This window comes from Chamaea fasciata, unplaced genomic scaffold (genome assembly GCF_029207755.1).
Source record: "Chamaea fasciata isolate MVZ Bird 193981 ecotype frontalis unplaced genomic scaffold, bChaFas1.0.hap1 SCAF_1, whole genome shotgun sequence".
Classification (NCBI taxonomy): Eukaryota; Metazoa; Chordata; class Aves; order Passeriformes; family Sylviidae; genus Chamaea; species Chamaea fasciata.
In genome coordinates, this window is record NW_027094086.1 from 134688605 (window position 1) to 134711340 (window position 22736).

Genomic DNA, 22736 nt, shown 5'->3' on the forward strand with positions numbered 1-22736 from the left:
AGCCCTAAGAGGCACATGCAATACAGTGAATACCACAGCAAAATGTGGAAATGGCATACCTGTAAATTTATTCCTTACATTTACATAGCTGTTTTAGCCTTCAATCAGGATTTTTGGAGTTATAAATAAATACAGAAGTAAAACTTTAGATCAATATGTATCTCCAACACATTCATCTGTCAACAAGCTGGCAATTCGTGTGGATGAATAATTAAGTCCATTAAATGTTATGTTACATATTTGAAGATTATGTAATGGTTTCTTAAACTACTGATGCCTTTCATATAAGCCTTGCCTTGCAATATGAATGTTATCACAAATAGAAAATTAAACCAGTGAGACAGAAATTTCCATCTTTTTCTTTTGTATCCCCTAACTAAATGGTTCTATTTTATTATTTTACTCAAGAAAAGCCCAAGAAGTACTTTTCTAGGCTGGATTGAACATTTTGGTCATCAAGGAATAGAGCAGTCTTATTGAACTGAAGTGTATATCACATAAAGCAACCTATCAACAGAAATACATGTTTAACCAAATAGAGGTTCAACGTAAAATTTACCAATGCCAGCAACAAAAATGCATGCAATGCCTTTGATTTTGGAGTGCAATGACATTGTTCTAGTTTACACAAATACATGATTTAATTATTTCTCTGTAACTCTGAGCTTTCTTGCTGTTTTCAAAAGCGAAGCATGATAGGACATCCCTATCAAAATATTTAGGTTATCACTTGATTCTATTCTACTTAAAGTCTACAGTTTTGCAACCAATTTACATTTAGCATTCATTTCTCATGCATGAGTTGACCCACTTACATATGCGGTAAATCCATGCCTTTGGGGATTTTTCTGGACGGTTGCTTTCTTTCCACCACACAATTCATTTTATTTTGTCAATACAGTGAGCAAGGTTACAGTCATCCTGTCAAATTTATTTATTTAAATTAGAATCAGAAAGACTGCACTACTCCCTGTGGAACTTCATGAAAAACTTTTTGAAACTTTGAGGCTGCATACTTCTGCAAACAATTGATTTCATATGAAAGCACTAATTAAAAAAAAAAAAAAAAAGGAAATAGCTACAATAATTTCTTCTGTAAACTTATAAAATAGACTTCTGAAACCCTAGAAAAATGTAATAAACAACAATAATAGGTATCATATTATACTTGTTTTAAAAAAAAGAGAGAAAAAGTATTTTTTCTAAGCAATCCTATAGAATAAAGCCAGATGGAATAAGATCATTTAAGAAGCAGATATGTAGGCGTCACATCTGCTTGCTTTGACTATCAGAGATCCACTTAACCTAAAATATTTCCCCCTGCATCTCTGAGGATTCACATCCGAGAAGCCTCATTTGAGGTTGTTCACCATCCTCACAGTAGGGCTGCTGAAAGGCAGCTTTCCCCAGGCAGAAATCGTACCAAGGTCACATGCCATTCAGGTCCAAATAAACTTGTGTGCAACAGAAAGGAACTTCTATTTTACACAATTTGTTAATGTGATTCCTTCACACATTAGTAGTTTACTAGAAGCTCAGTATAGGGTTGAAGATAGTGTTTCAGTGGACTTACCCAAAGGCCTATCTGAATTTAGACATCTAATGCTATTGTGGGCAGTATGACAGATAATAAACAGCTCACTAACAGCATTATAAATCCTTATTTCTAATGCTAACAATTTTTCCAATTTCAATTATGCTTCGGGCAGGGATTTTTTTTTTTCCAGCTTCTCAAAGACATAATGCTTCTGCTATTTCTAGAGAAGTGTTATGCACCTTTCCACCTGTGTTACAAAACAAGCAGCTTTATACCAACATCACTGATAGACTCTAATGCTCCTCCTGCTCTGGACCAGGAAGCTGACCTTTAGCAGGTGAGGAATGCCACCTCATTAGGGATATCTGTTTTACTACCCTCACGGTCTATGACAGAGTTCTACATTGCTGAAAACTGAACATCCACCCGCTCAGCAGAAATTCAGCCATAGTTTAAGTCATCTAGATTATTCAGTTCCCCCTGTGCTGATGGTTTCACACAGAATTACTGTAATGACTATCTGACATTCCAAAAAGTATCCTCCAAGTTGGCACTCTGGAGTCTAAAAATACTGTTTCCTCCCACATGTTGGGAGCTATTCTTATGTAAATCACAAGTATTAAGAAAGAGAGACCAGAAAAGAGAATCTGAAAAAGTTATGAGAACAGAAAGAGAAGTCAATGCCACCCCAGATGAATCACGAACACACTGCTCTGGATTCTCAGCAGTCTTTTCCTCCCCAACAAACACCTGAAAAATTCCCTAACAAAGACTGTGCCTCCCTCTACTTCTAATAGGAGGCGACACAGAAGATAATGGTTTACTCTAGGTGCTACTGACTGTATTAGCATGAATAATGTCTGTGCTTTAGTTCTTCATTTAAATAAGGACCACATATCCACACCCTCCATACTGGAGTATTCCAATACCTCCTTATTTCTTGGATAACTCTGAAAACAATGTAAATGAATACAGTTTAAAAAGTGAGAAAGAAGCTTTGATGAAAACCCCATGAAGAAGCTACAGGAGGTTTTTATAACATTTTTATGGTGTGTGCAGTATCAAAACATACAGTGAATAAACAGTAAATGAAAGAAAAGACTAGAAATCTGAATACTTGGTGACTATTGTCCTACACAGGGATCACATAAAAAAGAAGTGATGAAGCAGCATGCCACTAAATATCTTCAGAATTTTTCCTGAAAGTGTAGGTAAAGAATTCATACACATGGGAACTAATTTAACACTGTCTCTAATTTTGCGTATTTTGATAATGATCAGTAAAGAAAGATTTTTCATTTTCAGTTAGAATAAACCTTGAGGTTTCAAATGAATTCTCAAAGCTTTCTGTTTTCTCATTTAGCATGACTTCTATCTAAAATATTACTTACATTTCCTCAGATTCATCATTTCTTAAGAATGCGTTCAGTCATTTTAAAAATTTTGGAAGCTTACAAAATATAAAACCTATGTAAAAATCTGCAAAAAATACTCATGGTCATTGAAAACTAATGCAACTCTTTTGGCAAGTCATTTCTAAGGCATTTATTACGACTTTACATTTAAAGGCAGAATGATTTCTTCGCACTTCAACACAGAACAATTAGAAAGTCAAAGGACCTGAAGCCTCTCAGAATTTCCGTTTCTACGTATCTACACGAAACAAGCTTAGAAGATCAATTCCCAGAAAGAACAAGGTTGGATGTGACTCTATGCATGTACGCTCACTGCACAGGAGCACAGCAGGAGCTCCACCTTCTTGCAGAGATAAACTCATGTTAGCAATAGGAATGACACATTCAACCTTCTTTCTTCCAGACAGAAAAAATGCTGTTGAACTCAAGTGATAGATGCTTAATCACAAGAGTTATATGCAAATATTTGAAGTGCAGCTGTGTGGAATTAAGCCTACAGCATACCAAATAATGAATACCTCTTGGAGTTGGTGTTAAACTGTCAGAGGTACCAAGGGCAGCAGAAAGCAGAGAGAAGCACCAGGGTGCATCTGGCTGACCACACCTGCCGTGGACATGCAGCACCAGGGCATTGCTCAATAAGTGTTATTCCATTTATGTTAGTCGACACAACTGTCATACATAAATAAATGCTTATTTTCCCAAAGAAAAAAACAGCAAGATAAAAATCATGCATAGGAATACATGGGCTTAGGAATAAAGTATTCATTACTTCAGAAGCAATAAAACATCAGCGTTGCCTAGAACAGTATAAGATCTTTTTGCATGTGATTTAAAACGCTTTTACCCATCTTCATTGATGTACCAGGGTTGCTTTTGTGAAATGCAGACATTGATGCTGCTGTTAATTTTTCTTGTTCCCTATTCTTCTCCTCCACTTGAATTCAATGGAGGGAAAAAAACCCTTAGAGACAAGTATCTGCAGGCTTTGTGCTGTGAATCCTACAAGTGGAGCTCCGGGCCATGTTGTTAACATCTTCTCCTGCCAATTTTCTCTACAATCTGTTTTGGCAATTTAAGAGATCATTTTATGTTTGAGCAAGTAAACAGACTGAACAACTCTGCCAATAACTTCCAAATAGGGAGCCATAGCTCAGTGTCTGTTTGGGACAGTTTCTAATTTCAGATGCGCAGATGTGCACAACTACAGTAGCAATGTGATTTGTGACCTCCTTTAGCTGCTACAGAAGATGCATTTTTATCATATCTGAGGTAGTGCCCAATTCCTTATCATTTGTGTCTTTGTCTAGATAGCATGTGTCCAGTTGATTCAAGTTACAGGGGAATTCCTGTCCTCCCCTGCACCCCTTGAAGCTGTGTAAATTTAATTAGAGATACAATGTAACCCTTGATAATTAAAAGCCTCATATCATGCACCATATTTCATTAAAGACATTTAAAGAAAATTAATACACACCTTTTCTCATTAGAACCCACATGTAACAGTTTCAAGAATGCCACAAGACCTACATGCAGTCTCTGCATCCAATAAAGGCTTCACTAACTTCAGTGAGGAGTTCAAATCCTGATACTTGGAAAACCACTGCCTTACTCCATAGAGGGGTGATTCACTGCCCTCCTCTTCATTAACTCTACTGTCCTTCCTGAGTTCTTCACCAAAATAGGATACCTGGGAAATGTGTTTTTTAAAGCAGATTTAATCAGTTTTCTTATTTTCCTTCTTTGCATTAAGGTACCATTTTCACTTCAGATACAACCCAAACCTACTGGAAAATGAGTCACATGCAAATAAATGAGCTGCATGGCTTCATTTTGTTATCTCTCCGAGAGAAGAAGGGCACAAATGTGTGGTGCTTCTTGTTCTTACATGATTCAAGTTCATAACAGCATTAATGCAGAAGTGAGGAATGCCTTTACATGGGCTCTTAATGCAATGAGCACAAGCACTGGGAAAGCTTCCATGCATCCTTCCAGCCATTCAACCAAGCCAGCAACCTCTACTATCCAAGCACTGGCCTTTATCTTAATGAAAGCTCCTCACTCCATCAATTTGTATGGACACCTGTTTTCTTTTATACTTTGCAGACATTTACCAGAAACATATTAAAGAAAGAGCAACTAATTTCACATAGGATAAAACACGCCTCAAGTCATATATCTAGACATAAAAGTGTAGTGGCGGTAAGCTGTAGCTCATTGCTGCAGACTGCTGAAAGTGTTCCATTTCCCCAAAGAAAATATTACTAGATTGAGTTTCTACTCCCTCATTTAGCCCTCTGTCATGATAGACCAATAGTTTTTGCCATCATCTTTATTTATTCTGTTCCTTTTGCCACCTTAACCTTTTCCTTGCAAAACCAGTTTGCAGCTAACTTAGTCAAAAGATCACCTATAAAAATATATGGGGTTGGGTTTTTTTCATTTTGAGAATATTTGCATTCATTCTGAAAAGCTTATCAAAGCTCAAAATGGACAAAAAACCACTATAAGGTCCTTTGACAAAATGTACACATTTCTCCGTGTGAACAACATTTGTGTGTGTGTGTGTTAACTACATATTCAATGCCAAAATAAGTTGCATACCTGCAGAATTTGGATCTTAATGTTAAAAAATCATGAGATTAAATTTCATTCATGTCTAAGAAGCTGCATTCTGGTCCTGATGCCTCCACTAGAGCCATAAAATAAAGTCCACAAGTTTGGTCTAAATTTTCAGAGGAAGGATTGCTGGTGGCAAAATAACAACCAAAATTCAACCCCCTTTATCTACCCACTCTCCTTCCACTCCCCTCATTTTTTTTTCCTCACAAGGTTTATATTCATAGCACGAGAGATTCTTTAAAAAGTCAGAGTATTGTGCTAATAACCATACGCTGCCAAATTTCATATCAGGACAAAAAAGACAATCTTTAAAAATATTCATGCTACTTAACATTTATTATTATAAAATTTATTTTGTTATTTATTTTCATCAAGGATATCTACACAATTAACTGTTCTCACTTACCCCTTCAATGAAGTAGTTACAATTTTGGTTCAATTAGGCTCTTTGAGAAGTTTCTAGTACTTCAAGGTGAAATCAAAACTAAACTGAAAATTAAATAGATATATTAGTATTCTTCCATTTTTCTGTATATGGTAATTGAATTTATTTTAGAATTATTAAAGTGCTTACCTGTCAATGTCTTGAAACCTTAATTAGATCCTTAGTCCATGATGTATACTGCTTATCTGACAAATACAGAAACTACTCTGTGTGGAAGGCATTTCTGTAATACAGGAACTTTCTAATTAAATTGAAGTTGTGGCCTATGTAACATTATCTTTCTAGGATATAATGCTATAAATTAATTATTTCAGTGTAAACAGAAGTGAAATGCAACTTCTTTCATCATGCACATTTTAAAATACCATTTTACCCTTCAAGACTAATTATTTCCAATAGGGTCCCTGACCTGGAATCTCTGTCAGCTACACACATAAAGAAAACAACTCTCTATTGTCAAGACTGGATAGATGAAATCTATATTGTTAAGAACTGGGTGGTTAGAAATGAAGAGAAAGTAGTCATACATGCAATGACCAAGGGGAAAAACTTGAAATAAAATCACTTTTCCCATTTTAAAGAGCTATTTCTGTATCTGGAAAGGCAGGTAAGTATCTTTGGTTCAGGAACCAGATAATATCATAAATCACGGAACAAGATCTTCCACTAGGACAGAAACTCCCTTGATCCACTCAAAAGTAGAGATAGGAAGAAAACTCTTTCCCATGTCACAAAACTACTTGTTTGTTTTTATTATCTCCTTTTCTCACAACAGAAAAGCCAATGTACTTTGAAAAAGAGAGATAAGAGCATGCAAGTGAGCTGTGTCATACTATTCTGTAGTCTGATGTTGTGGGTACTGGGCTTGGGAGGTCTGAATAAATTTCTTGGCAGGTCAGTATCCCAAACTGAGCACCACAGGGCTGCTGCAGGGCACTCCTCTCAAGCTCTCCTTAGAGAGCAGACCCGTGCAAGGGATTAAGTATTCACCAGAGCATTGCTCATTTCATCCCCTTGATGCGTTCCAGAGCTACCCCACACAAAGGAATCACTCTTGCTTGAGAAAGCTATGTAGGTCGTGAGAGGACCTAATTTAAGTTCCTGGTCTGAATAAAAAATGCAGCTGATTAAAACCAGGGAGTCGCTGAGTTTTCCCAGATCCCAAATGGAAGTCTAAATGGCCATGCTTTTCGCCACTCCAAAGAATACATTTTTCTCTCTTACAAGCCAGTAATTTCAGTTAGCCCCAGTATGAACATGAGATGAGCTTTTGTCTTCATCTTGTCTACAAACAGGAGCAGTTGCACAGCTCTTAAATTAACTGTCGTCTCCATTGACCAAGGCTCCAGGAAATGAGCCCACATTTTTCATCTCAAAGACCAGGTCTGGACAACGAAACCTTAATTAGTGAATGCTTTGGCAAGAATGGTAAACCTCCATTGCTGCAAAAAACTAGTATTTTTCAGTGACTTTTTTCTTCAATAATATCCCAGCCTGAAAAAAAGTATTTTTCTTTCAAGTAAATAAATCCCATTATTTTCTTCTGATCATACTTACACTGGGTGTCTCTGATGCCTTGCTTTTATTTTATCACTACAGAGAATGATTCAAAAACATTTTCACAAAATAATCCATAGGGACAAGTTCTTGCAGAAGAAGAATGATCAGAAGGGAAGCCAAGACAAGTGAATAGTATTGATTCTGCATCTTTTCTAGTTCACACTGCTTCTTACCTATTTTATACATATCAAAATTTGCACTACGTATCACTCAATATTCCATCATGCAGTGAGTTAAACATGCTACAAGAGAATGCAGTATGAATAAGTAACTTTCTTAGCAAAAACATGAGTCAGGAAAAGTCCCATTTTTAAAAATCCCATCCCTGTAAGCTAATGAATTATGTTAGGTTTTGCTATTTGCCATTTCTTCGTCATCTTGCAGAGCATTGTCTTGCATGTCTTTTCTTTCAACACTCAGCATCAAAATTTTATCTGCTTCTAGAAAATTCCATCTTGCTTGTTATGCTAATTTTGACAGCCCCTGCTAAAAAACAGACAATTTTTTTAACTTACATAATCTATATACTTTATATAAATAAAAAAAAGTAAACAAAAAGTTCCAAAAGTATTCTTATTTGATGACAAATCTATTCAAAGAGCAAAAAGTGTCAAATCATTTTAATAAAGAAAACACTTTGAGCATACTAGCTGAAAGTTGGAGAGGTGAACACACATTGCCAATGTGCTGTACAAGTTCGTGGTACACAGTTACACACATTTCAAAATCTGACATACGCAACTCAATCACCAAAATCAGACTGTTCACTCGTACAGACTTCACCAAAAACACCAACAAACACACCTTTTCTTAGACACACTATTTCTCCATCTACAATGACTTTAGGTTGCAGTCACATACATTACTGATTTGTTCCTGAGTCCTTTTCAGTCTTTGTAACTCGGGCGTATCGGTCACAATACTGAACCCTCTTCCTTTGCTTTCTTCAAAGTCTCTTTTGTACTTTACCTACAGAATAGAAAATACAGAAGAACAGGGTTGTTTTCATTTTCCACAATGTGCCCCTAGCAGTTTAGCATTTTTCTCTAGTGTAAATAAAGCACTTGTGAAAGGCTTTCAGCCTTTAAAGGAGAAGCCTGCCTTTATCCACTAACAGAGAGAGGCAGCAACTGGGCAGAATTTCCCAGTGCCCAAGCAACTGCTTCTTCCAGGGGTGCCATGAGCTCACCTCTATGAATACTGCAATTGTGGAAATATCACTCCCTGTGGTCATTTCATTCTCAAACCAGTTACCACAGAACTACAGCACTTATTCTTACCCAAAGAAAAATACCTAGAATGAAATCTGGAGGTCTTGTCATACACAGCTTCACATTTCATCCTCTATTCATGATTATTCTACCAGTCTCTTTCCCGGTTGAAACATAAATTACACATTAAAAAAAATACTGCATGAAAAGAGCATTTAGAATATCATGAAGTCAAACCTTTGTAAGTTATGCAATGGCTGCCTGTACAAGCCTAATTCGTCCCTCTTGCACATATGCATTTGGATATTGTCTTTTATCAGGTATTCACATATTATCCTTTGACAAGGCCCCCTGCTTTACTGTGTACACAGCAGAGATGGTTCCATATGTGGTTGCGTCCTTTTTTTGGACTAGACAACTCAAATCCTATCATCAAGGTAGGAATATTAGTTTCCTCAGAAGCTTTTTTATGGCTCTCATCACAGCCATTAATCAATCTTCATAATGCACCCTGGAGAGTGGGAATGGCAATATTCACACTACTAGGACAACCTGCAAACTGAGGTAAAATAAGCTTACTTTCCAAAAACAGACAAGGGTCTCAGGCTGTTCACTCTCCGATTCCTAACAGTTGAATACGCTCAAATTATAGGCCTAGGTTACCTCTACAAATATCCAGCACTTCTGCTAATCAGTCTTGGGGTACTCCATTTCAAAGTAAAGAAATATGATGAAATCTTCACAATCTTAGGGCACTGTTGAGCAACAGACAAAACTCTGCATCAGTGACAGAGTCAGGACCCACGTCTCCACGGATGGATTCAGCTACCTTACCCATAACAACCTCCTTTTATTTCCTATCCGCCCTGCTTTACTCACTACACACATCCAGATTTTGCAACACCTGGAAAAGCAGTAGCACAGACAAAGCAGGATTCTCCTTCACACAGCTGCCAACCAGAAAACACCCAGTGCATGCACCAAATTCAAGGCTGGCTTAGACTTGTTTCGCAAACGAGCACTTAATGCTACAATGGTGATGCAAAGGAAGGAATACTTCTAAATGACAGAAGTTTGACAAGGCTATAGAATACAGTTTGTCCTCCCCATCCTAAACCTCAATCAGTATGCTAATAACTTTTCCTTTTTCTTTAATACAGCTCACATATAAGCCCATCAAACAAATCCTTGAGACACTGCAGCAAATGACTACATCAACAAACTACCATTTTTCCTGCGTTCCAGATCTAGAGCTGGTTGCAGATTTCACACAAGCATAATATTTTCATGACCCTAGACAAAGGAAACAGTCAGGCTTTTGAGCAAACCATGGGCTGATTAGCCCTTGCCTTTCTGTTCATTTAGCCCAGGTTCAACCTCTCGGCAACTTTTCTTCCACCTGACCACCATATTTCAGGTATCACTTTGTCTCATTTTGAGTTTCTAAACTAGTCTAGTCCATCTCATCAAGACTTCGTGTTAAATTCCTTTACCCAAGGCACTCCAGTATTCATTGTCTATCATCTCCCTTCTACCAAATGGCTCTCCATCTTCACACTGACTCTCAGGCTTCCTTAAACATACTGGGTCCACATGCTATTCCAGGACTGTCTGGTGCCAGGAGACATGTCTTAGGAGTATCTCTGAACTTTCTGTATTTGAGGTCACACAAAACTTTATCCACATTCGACAGACTTCCATGGCCAAGGATACATGACTGGCATAGAAGACTCTTTGATCTCATCAAACTTCAACTCCTTAGCCCTAAATGCTAAGATAACTGAGCTGTTCAACAATTCAGTTGAACTCAACTGCTCAAAACAAACAACCAACCTGTCAATGATTCCAAGTAAGGGAATAGTCTCAGCCTTGGAAACTGCTGAGTATTTTGTACAAAAATTTCAAATTTGGCCTGAAGCAGGCAGCAGACATAGAAATGTTCAGCCTTACTGCTTGCAGTTTACCAGAATTACAAGCAAGTGAACACATCTTAGAAATGGGTTCAGCCCTGCCTAAAAGAGAGATTACCTATTGTTAGAGCATTTCCTGTTACTAGTTCCAAATGTACTAGCCATTAACTACAAATGACCTTTATTCATCTTACAAAGGAACAGAAGAAGAGAGGGAAGGAACTAGATAGTTTTAACTTTATATTATTTTAGTCCCTCAGTCAGATAAAAAGGGCTCCTACTGTCTATTAATAAATCACTTCACAGGAATAAGGTTAACTACAGTTCCCAGAGCAGCTACTTTGAAACCATTAAAAAAGTAAATTATTTAAAATATTAGCAGAGTTAATATATGCATTATTGGATTTTGCTACCTAACTTCAAAACGTAAATTTGAGTTATAAAAACCACAAAGTAATGTAATGTTTCAGAAGAACAAAGTTCTGTGAAATCTGGTCCACTAAAACTCCAAGTTAGTATAAGTTCAAAAGAGCAAAGACCTCAGTTTCCAGAAAATGTTAAATAATAAAGATGCCATCAGTGATTTAGAATGGAGCATGCTGTACAGAAGCTGTGAACATTACTACAACAAATTATCTAACTGTACACCACGGCTGTCTGAGATGGAGTTAACTTTCTTCATAACAGCAGTTACAGTGCTGTGCTTTGTATCTGTAGCCAGAACAGTGCTGATAACACACCGGTGCTTCAGCTATTGCTGAGCAGTGCTTGCACAGCATCATCCCCAACATCACCACCGTAGGCTGGGAGTGCATGAGAGTTTGGAAGGTGACACAGCCAGGACAGCTGATCCAAACTGACCAAAGAGATACTCCATATGTTAAAACATGATGCTCCACAAACGGAAAAGGGGATAGGGGACATGAATGATTAAGGCAGTCTTCTGAAGTGTACTTCTGGTACAATGTGTGTACCAAGCCTCACTCCCACAAAGTGGCTGGACATCGCCTGCTGATGGCAAGTAGAAAATAAAACTTTATTTTGCTTTCTTTTTTGGGTGCAGTCTTTGCATATTCCCCAAAAACCTTGACACATAAGGGATTTGGGGTTTTTTCGTATTTTCTCCCTCTGTCTCCCACTGAGGAGAAGGAGTGAGAGAGCAGCTTGGTGGGCACCTGGCAGCCAGCCAAGGTAAACCCATCACAAACTGAAAGCCTCAAAATTTAGTTTTAAAATGGAAATGTGTAATCCCTAATGACTGAATCGTAAATGCAGAAATTTCCTACAAAGATAATTTTTAGTAACTCCTCGGCAAAATCCCAGCCAGTAATTCAAAACGCTTCTCACTGGCTCCAAAACGCAGTCTCACAGATGCAGAGAACCCTCAGTGGTGCCTGCCCTGAAAAATTGATCTTCTGAGAGACAATGTGTGGCATAAACATTAGAAATTAAACTGTAATAAATCACCATAAATGAAAAGGTTTTAAGTGAAAAGACTTTATGAGAAGTATTTCTGCACAGACCCATAGTGAAAGGACTAAGTGATCCAACAGATCTTTCACAAATCAAACTTTTCAGATTTGTGACATTAGCAAGAGATCTTTGAGAGACCCAAAGACAGGAATGTGTAAATCCACTCATGAGGTCAGAATGAAGTGGGACATGAAGCATGACCAGAGGGTCCATCTTACTCTGAAGGACAGAGGGTCCATCTCACTCTCTACATAAAATACTATGCTGGAAAAAATGCTGCTCATATTTTTTTGCAGGTACATTTGGCACTTGGCAGCAAAGCCACCTATTAGAATAACAAGATTAATTTTTTCCTGGGAAAAATACTCTGAAAATATAAATGGAGCATAAAAGATTGATTGTACACTTGGGGGTTTTGGCACCTACCCGTAGCCCAGCCTCATTTACAATAACAAAAGCACATATCAGTTGAACAAACACCATAGGAGTCCAAAAACACCAAAGAAAAAATATCAGAGAAAGAATTCAACATGGTGGATTATCACTCTCTTCTCATCACTGGAGAGCTGTGAATAATGCTGACCACAGAAACACTATTAATTCCATCTGCACCTCAAAAAGATCTCAGCCACTACAGAGCAAATATTAATTCCCCAAAAGCTATGGCAATATTAAAACTAGTTTCCTGTACAGTCCCTTCTCCACTTTCCTGTTCATTCCGGGTAGTTGTGAAATTCAGCCTCCTTCCTTATCTGATACACGGCATAGCCCCACAGATTGTGGCATCATCATGTTTCACGTCCAGCAAGGAAGGAATAAGCAGGTAGAATGAGAGGATGGAACCCCTCACACCCACATGTGCCCTGAGAGGAATGTTCATAGACCTACAGCCTTTACCACACCCTGAATATTTATGAATTTGTTTCGGTATGCTGTGTTTGAGGCTTACCCAGAGCCATCTGCTCCTTCTGTGCCCAGGACACACAGCTACTTCCCAAAGGTCACCATCTGCTAATACACTGGTTTTTACAGACTGGCAAGAAATCCTCTCCCACTGTACAGGTCCTAGAGGCACATCTCAGCAAAGATGCCCTTGTTTAACTCTTCTTCTTCAATAGACCACATAGACTGTTGAGTTTGCCTCAGTTTATCTTACTTCTTACAAAATTAGTAGCAACACAGAGAAAAAATTTACTCTGTAAATTAGGTTTTTAGGAATATGACTAAAACAAATGTTTACAAGTAAATCAAATGTAAAGAACAATTCTAGATTAAATTCAATAAGACTTTTTAGTTGACAAATCCTTCTTAGGGAAGATCCCACACACAGTCCTATCTGACAAAGCCAGTTTTCAGTCTTCATGGTGTACTTTGTCTTCTAACACTGCCCACAGCTCCAGTCTCATTAACCTTCTGCTCATATTAGAGGTACATTTTAGGCCCATCTAATATCCAACAATGGTACCTAATGAGCTGAAGCACTGCTGCTCCTAATGGCAGTAAAACATGGTCTTCCCATTGTCACACAATTAGAACTATAATCCACAGTATATCTAAACAGGAATACACGAATTGAGAATGCCATATAGGGCAGAGCAAACCATCCTGAAAATTTTTGTATGAACTGGAAGCTCTAAGTTGGGCATTCTTTAGGGAAGTCAAAGAGCCATGGGCTCCTAAGAGGACACTGATGAATGAGTTTTGCAGTAACAGGGGACTGCTGTGTTACAGATATCATCACTTTTCTCAGATAAAGCAAAATAAAAATTCCCCAAGACTGAAGTTAGCAAATTTTTCAAACAGTCTTTAGAATGCACAAAGTCATATTGTAGATTTTTTTCACTTTTATTACAGAGATAAAAGCCATTTTCACAATTCATAGCTGAAGCATTCATCATAATAGTTGAAAATTTCTAAGAGAAGGAAGTTTCTCATTCAAAGATAATGTAAAACTGAAAGCAGCAATATTCCAACACAACAAAAAGCCTTTGCAGTTATATGGAGTAAAAATGTCAAGTGTCATAGCTATCATTAAATATTCTGTCTTTCTACATACCTCATTCAAACATGGGCAAGTCTGTCTGTGCCACCCTGTGAAGTACAGCCTCAGCAAGTCTCTGATCAGCTGCAAATCTCTGCACTGTAATTTCCTGAAGTTCTCAGCATTTTTAGCGGGGAGCTACTGCTAAATAACAAAAATCTTGGAATTCATGTCAGAACAATTAAAATGTTGGATGGGGGCAAATCAAAATATATATATAGTAGCTCTGGAGAGAATGTGTCTACAATGTGGTCTCTTTATACTGAGGATCATGCAAGTGGCTCAGAGAAAACGCATGGGCAAAAATACCCCAGGATGTGCAGGGACAGGAAATTGGACACCGTGAGAGATCAAAAATTTCAGAATGAGAAAAAAGATGGGAGTCCTCCATTTGGATGTATGACAACAGCACGTGAACAGTAGCTAGGATCCAAGTAAAATTATGACAGAAAGAGTGCAATCTGATACTGTTTCAGTAGGCTTACATCCAAACAAGTCCACTAGGCTCCACTCCATCAAAAATCACTTCCACTGAAACTACGTAAGTGCTTCTACCCAAGAAATAATATTTTGCTACTGAATATGCTCTAAAGCGCCTTGCACCTTTTGTTTTGCTATTGAACAAAGTGGAAGTCAGTGAGATTCTACTCTTTTCTATTAAAATGCAACACTAATGTTTTCCAAAGGCTGTACACGCAGAAAAGATGACACAAAGAACGGGCCAGCCTCAAAACAAGCTGATTTTCCCCCATGTCCACCAGTGATTATCATCCATTTAACTTCTGCAACAAACTTTACATCCACATTTTAGAAGCAGTAAGCAAATTCTGTGCAGAACTGCAGCTGAGGAGATACGAGGTTGCAACCTTCATGACAGAGACACAGCGTCAGATCTTCTGTCCACTCCCTATCACTTGATATATGCTGTGTTTGAACTACTTTATCTCCAACAAACAGAAGTCTGGGGAGGTGAAGGATTTCTTAGCCTACCACAACAGAAAGAGATCTGACTTTACCATATCTCATCTCCAGGCAGAAAATGAAAGATTGATATAAATACAATCTAAATGTAGACTGATAAATTACCACAAATTTCAATAATACCCTCAGAAGTGAAACCACTAACAGCAAACTCCTCTAAACAGAATGATAATTATCCAACATAGCAGGGGGGTGGGAAGGAAACACTTTTAAATGTCTCATGTATAGATTTGTTAAATCCTGGAATATTGCTTTTATCTCCAGGGTCTGAACTAAACACATAGCTAGCTCCTGTCTTGCTGTTTTCATCATTGGGAAAGAGAATGGTCAGGCAACCACCAGGACAACTATAAATTCACGAGCTGTGTACTCTAAAGGAAGTATGTAGTAAATCACAAGCATGTGAGCTGACGTATGCCTTCTGCATAGAGGACAGAAAATACGTAGCTGCTGGTTGGCTAAAGCACCAAGACTGAGCTAGCAAGCCCTGCTGAGAGGCAGGATGTGTTAACTCGGGCTCAGCGCCATGCAAACCACGGCCCTGCAGCCTACAGTTGGCTCACAGCACTAGCAGAGCTCAGAGGCATCTGGCCACCAGGTACCAGAAAGATATTAACACACAAATGCACAATCACACAAAAGACAGGCAGCTACAACCATTCTGGGGGGATTTAAAAAAGAAGCACCAAACATTCCCTTCCCTGAAAAGCCTCATCAAATAAAATCTCACAAAACCTACTTAATAAATATTCCAAACAACATGATGGTCATATTCATCCAGGGAGTATAGAATATTCACACAAAGAATCAAGAAAAAACTGAACTAAAAAATACAGCATGGCATGTAAAGAAGATAAACCACGGAAGGGATGTAAAGAAGACTAACCTCAGAAAATTGTAATACAGACCAAGGGCACAAGCTGTTGTCATTTGCTACAAAACGTAACCAAAACAAACACCAATGGGCAACGTGACACGTGAAGAAAAAGAACCTGTAAAACTTTAACAAACAACTGCCGAAAAAATCAGGGAACATTCACTGCTGTAGCAGAAGAAAGAAGCTGAAATGAGTCCAACTGAGAGCCACCAGAATACAGCCCAGAATTAAGTGCAGAGGAAAAGGAACTGAAAAATCTATATTTGAGCAATGCAGATGTGCAGGCACACAGGAATCACAGGAAATAATGGGACACGGTGCAGTTATAACCTCTGGCCTCTTGTAACAGCTTAGCCAGCTTGGGGTCCCTCTGTCACTCAGTCGCCGCGTAGTTGGCAGCTTATATACCACTCACGTTAGTAAATATCCTCGTCTCATTCAGCTACAGCTCCTCTTGCTTATTTCCATGGTAAAGACACACCATCTTTTATTCCACAGAGTTAACAGATCATAATAGATCGTTTTACTTCAGGTGTTCTTATGGAACCTTCTGACAACTGTTTGCTGTGCCACTTACAGCTCATTTCTTGAAAATGATATATCAAGTGGGAGCCTGCAGTGCAACCCTGTTGCAAAATCCATGCACATTGCACACAACTTGTGCCCCCTTGGCCATATTGATTATGGATGTCTTATGCAGTCAGTTCTTCTGTCTCTGTACCACCAATGCCAGGGGAGAAGGACCGCCTATCACTTCCTCTGAACTGTAAGTAAGTTCTGAAATCCTTAAAATTTTGTCTGACTTCCAAGTTATCTTTCTTCCACTCAGTAATTAAGATAAAGCCAAAGCTATTGAAGGCACCATGAAGGTACCATAGAACTTTAGAAGGAGCTTCCTTTTCAAAAGTTGGAGGGAAATAGGAAAAACAAAAATGAAAGTCCATAAAATCAGCTTCCAGTTAATACATACTGCTTGGCACCGAGAGATTAGTCTCAGTTCAACTCTAGTAAGAATTTGACTGTAAATCCCATTTTTTCAAGACTAAATTCTCTATTTTGTTCTTCATTTTAAAGCAAGAAGAAAAGCAAGGTGGGTGCAAAATGATACATGTAAGAAAGTTAATTTCGTACCAGAAAATACAGAGTGGGCAGTTCAGCCTTTCATGTTTAGATTTTCATTCATTTTCAGCTCTGAATGTCACATGTCTGAATGCCTTAATAAATTTCAGCTGCAGAAGGAACAGACACAAAAAATATTTTATCCCAACTAAAATTCCAAAAACTATCACAAGACAAATGTTTGTAAAGAGGATTGAATCCTTGCAAATGTTAATCTTTGAAGAAGTCCATTAGCTGAATCTTTTTGAGGGAGTAATTTCTTATACAATTCAGTATGTACATAACCACCTATAAATGCAAATCTAATATTTACATCGGCAGCCTCTCAAATAACATGGTAACAACAAGCAGAGTGAAACTGTTAGACAGACAGGAAACTCATACAATTTCACAGTTATAGCCACATGAACTGAGATCAGAAGATGCCAAAGGTCACCAGTAAAATCAGAGTTGCAACCTGGTTCTGTTTTTTCTAACAAATGCTGATGCTCAAATCACCTGAATACACAATTTCCAGTACCTCCAAGTCATTTGCCTCTACTCCTAGAAAAAGCTTGCACTGGTAAATCTGCCTCATTTGCAAAGATGATACTGGTGCATGACTCCAGTCCCTGGATCGAGTTCATCCTTCCCTATGCTCATCAGGAATTGGATCCCTGTCCTGCCACAACTCACTGGAAAAGAGACACAGGTTATCCTCAGCTCCTAACACTAAAGGACTCAAAGGATACATATGAAAAAATCTTAGCCACATACTCGAGGTGAAAGTCCTCTAGGAGAGAACATGGTAACTTGGGGCTAGTTTGGAGGTGTTGATGGTAACAGGGAAATTAGACCACTCCATTTGTCAGTTACCTAAAGAAAATGGGCAATAAAAATACATCCGTTTCCTCATTCTGCCCCCATCAAAAACATTTGCTGCTCAGACTTTCACTTTAATGTCTTTTAACTTAGATCAAACTATTAAATCATCCTCCAAGCCTGGCTATCAATTTTAGGATCTTGTTTGGGTGTCTCAACTAAAGCTTGTTACAGTTAGTAGGAAAATTCTAACTACATTCAGTTTATCCTTTAATACCATTATCCCAGGGAATTCTTCACATGGTGATACCTGGCCAGAAACAGTGGACTTGGTGGACGAAAGGAAGATGTCACTACACAATCTCATCAACCAACTTGCTTTTACAGTGAGGGGAGAGAAGTATCTATCATCCTGAAGATACTTAAAACGTTTTTAAAACCCTATATTTAAACATCTTAAAAATACCTGAATGTTAAAGTATGAGTTAAAACTACCTAAAAATACCTTTAGGTATCTTGAGATGATATCTAAAGATATCTTAAAAAAGATACATAATGCCAGGTGAAATGAACTCTACCCAGAGCTCCAACGCTCCCCATTAAATTGTCCATACATCTCCTGTGATGCTGTATTCTCATGAGCTTCAAAATAAATTCATGATCAGCTTTCTAAATGTTCAGAATTCTAGAACTGCACACAGATGCCAGCACTGAGTTTGGTGTGGGATCAGTTTTCAGACACAGAAACTATCAGCTGCATACAGCAGCGGTTTTTAAACTGAGAACTGAATCACCAGATATTTTTCAAACTGTGCCTGTAGAGCAATATGTAAAACCTAACTAAAAGAGGGATTATTTATGATGTGCAAAGGAAAGAGAAGGGCAAGTTACCCTTTAAATACATCCATTATTCATTCCTACTGAATACCCATGACTTCTGCTTCAAACAGCGAGGGATATGTTGTGAGAGATGCCCTTCTAATAAAAACAAGGCAGGAATGTTAGTACCAGAAGGTTCCCTGCAGGCTAAAAAGTGACAGTTGGCTGGGCTAGGATCAGAGCAAAAAGTGGGGTGTAGCAGCAGGGCCTGCTTATATAGAAAAAAGTGTAAAGAAAAGAAAGGATCCACAAATTCAAGGAATTACTCCAGAAATTAACTGAAAAGTCTTGGGGGGGAGGGGGAAAAAAAAAAAAAAAAAAAAAAAAAAAAAAACAAAAAAAACCAACACAACTGCTTCAGAAAAGGAAGACCAGGCATCCCGAAGGAGCAGATACGTGCTGTACTTTCTACTTCGTAGCAGAGATCTTAGCTAGTAATAATGAGCAAGCAGTAGGGGAGGGAGGAAAGAGAAAGAAAAGAACAGTTGCAAATCACCCCAGCTGTAAAAACTGCTCCCTTTGTTAAATGGCCCTTAGTGAGTGGAGAGAAGGTGAGAATTTAAAGAAGGGTCTTTGTTATTTAAATGTTGCTTTTTCAAAACTTCCTTAGAAATGTGTAATGAAAGCAACTGTTTTTCAGTTCCAAGCCATAGGCTTGGAGTTGGGTTTTTTAATTTACTGATCAGGAAAAACTAGGAAAGAGGTCATTTCGTCTTATAAAAGAGACAAATTACATTCCTATATCTGATACATCCTACCTTCTGATTGCTTTTAAAGTTTTGAAAACATTACACGGATGAACTCTATCACAACTCTAAAGTCCTCTACTTGTGAAACAGAGATTGATTCTGTAAACTTTTTCATAACTTTCAATGCTGTTTATTTTTCTTTCTTGCCTCCAACACAAAGGAACTTAGCCTTCCCAGTACAACCTAATCTTTTTATTTTAGGGGAGGGAGATTAGTGGCAGAGACTGTTTGACAATAGTGATACAAACTCTATGTGACATTTGTGTGCAAGGAAATAGACCAGCACATTACATCCAAAAAACCCTCCAAAAGATGCTAATTTTCTTGGATATGGCATGGTTTGCATATTTTTTATCTAGAAGGAAAGAGTGTCAGCCTACATTCAGCCAGCATGCTATATCCATTTTTTAATATATCTGGAAACATCATATCCTACAGGTAAGATGCAACAGGAATTTCATTCTGCCCTGTCCAACTCATCTGTGCAGAGAGGTATATTCTACAGAAAACAAGTACAGCTTCTGAGAATAGTAATAGAGCCAGCCCGCACACATCAAACAAGCTGAATAAAAGATGCATTTAAATTTAATGTTCATTAATTGCAGAGAATTTGATCCAATGCCTACAGTACCCTGATGTGCTGGCATAATAAGAAAGAAACACAACTTGTGACAATTGCACAATGAGCTTTCCAACACACTTATTTGAATTACAGAGAATAGAAATAAGCTTCCCAGATTTCAAACAGTGATTGTCTTCTTCCTTGAAAATGTTTAGTATTTTCTGCTGTGGGGAAAGGTAGCAGTAAGTTTGATCTTTAGGCCTCCTGTCAATTATAATTCACAGACTTTGAGAATTGGTAAATACTGCAAAATTAGTTCTAGTATAATACCAAAAAGAAGCTTAAAGAAAAACACTGTCTCTTCACAATGGAAAAACCATGAGAAGCTACATCCTCGTCACTCCACACACCTACCTGTGTAAAGCACATTTGAATCATTATGTCATGTTGCTTAAACCATATAGGAGTAACTCTGGACAGGCACTTCACGGGCATTATTTCCACCACAATATTAGTTTTACATTATTTTCCTGCCACAAAGCTTAAATGTACATTATAATTCCTGCCTGATGGAAAGATATAAAGGAGTATTTTCCATTTTCCAGCGCATAGGAAATTTTGAAGGGAGACCACACCAATGTATTCCTGAAAGTTCCCTGAAAGGACTACTGCTGGTCTGCATGTGTTGTAATGGGACTGCGTCCAACCTACTGTAGCCAGCAGGAACATGGACTTCTCAAAACCCAGTTTCAGCTGCAGTCATTGTTTGGAGGGGTGTGCTCTGCATGATGGCTTGCAGCTACCTAGGGACACCATGTTAGCAGAGAAGCAGCCACTGGTAGAGCAACAGAGAAGATCAAAACCTGTGAAAGAAAGGATGTCTGTCTTTTCTGACACCTGTAGAACATCCTGGAAACAGGTATATAATATAAAAGGAAAGTGAGCCAAAAAAATAGAGACACTATATATTCAGCACTAGACAGAGGGCGCCGAAAAGGGAGTTCAGTGCTGTCACAACCACTGTCAGATAACAGCAAGAGGAATTATAAGAAATTAGGGGATGCAGGTACATTGTACACATGGCATTTGAGACAGCTATTTGTTACACTACTGAATACCAAACCTATTATTGCTTTAATTTCCTCATCTGTTTACAGCCTTCTCCTGATTCTTACAGATGGCGTATAACCTCTTTTCAGGCAGATACAGATTTTTTTTCTGTTGAATTTGTACAGTTCCTAGCAAAGCACTCTAGGACTAGAGCCATTAAATACTGCAGTAATTTGGGTATTTGCTGAGAGCTGACATAGTGGCAGCTGTTCTCTCTGCCAGAATTCAACCAGGGTGTTTAGATGGACACACCTACGCTCACTGAGCCACAGCACTCAGGGGTTCATGTCAGTGTTATTCAAGGTGCTTGCAGTCTACAAACCAGCAGGGTCTAGAAAATCAGCTACAAAGGAGGAGGAAGGAAGAACACAGGCAGGACAGGCAGCAGTTAAGTGAGGAGTTACACTCCACTCCCTGACCCAGACCTGTGTCAATATGGTGTGTTAAATGCTTGTCTCAGAGCTGTATCAATACCGACACAGGCAAGCCTATACCAGACTTTTGACGAGTGTAAGCACACAGTCAAGCAGCTCGTCTGTCACCACGCACATGGCGCGGCTTACATCGGCATACGGCACTGGCATGGGGAGCAGAGCACGGATGAGATTTCATACCAGAGCAATAATATTTCTGGTTAGCTTAGTCTAACCTACTCTGAGCAAACTGTGCACTGTGTGCGCACTATTGTATCCTCAGACAATGGTCATGTCAGCCCCAGCTCACACTGTCATGCCCCCGGCAGCGGCGTCAGTTCAGATCTGGTGCCCAGATCGAAAAGGTATCAGATGGCAATCAGACGGCTACGCATCCCAAACGCCCAGCTCTTCAGGGTGGCTCTTCATTCGTTTGCTACACACTAATAATAACCCAAGAGGTGGGGAGAAGCTCCTGTTGCACTCCTGGCAGATTCACCCTGTTGGATTCTGCTTGCAATGGGAGCTCCTTGTCCCATCCTGGCAGTGTTGGTGGCTGCAAAGGTGATGGAGCAAGCAGTGTTCAGGGGCAGGCCACCACCTTCAGCCTCAGAGGCTCCTCAGTGAGCAAAGTCTGCAAACTACATGTGTGTCAGCAGTGTGGAGCTCCAGTGGGAGACCCAAACGGTACCATGGAATGAGAGCGTGAGATGGAATCACCAGTGAAAGAGAAGAATAGAAGGGAAGAGAATTTCAAGGATAAATTTAAGAGGATTTGGGATATTTTTCTGGCTGCACTAAAGAATTCTTGGGACCCTCAAAAAATCCTGGATCCGTCTCAGTAATTTTTGAAAGAAAAATGGAGGGGAAAATATATTTGGCATTGCAAGAATACCAGGTGGCTTCACTGTTTGGCAACCATCTGGTCTCAGTTTTCTCTTTGTTAGTAGCAACAGCATCAAATGAGACAGAAATAGAAAATGTTAACTTTTAAAATATACACAATTAGACAAATAAAAGCTACCATCAAG

At 38.7% G+C, this 22736-nt stretch overlaps 1 protein-coding gene across 3 annotated transcripts in view; it reads right to left on the reverse strand.

Annotated features, from left to right (window-relative positions):
• The window catches only part of NEBL (nebulette), a 245584-nt gene that overhangs the window by 126453 nt on the left and 96395 nt on the right, over positions 1-22736 (reverse strand). For 2 of the 3 annotated variants that reach the window (XM_066198895.1, XM_066198903.1), the window contains exon 4: positions 8441-8548. In XM_066198895.1, the coding sequence (XP_066054992.1) occupies positions 8441-8548 (108 nt within the window). Of the gene's footprint in view, positions 1-4429; positions 4513-8440; positions 8549-22736 lie in introns of those variants that run through there. The other variant, XM_066198887.1, reaches the window with a different exon arrangement.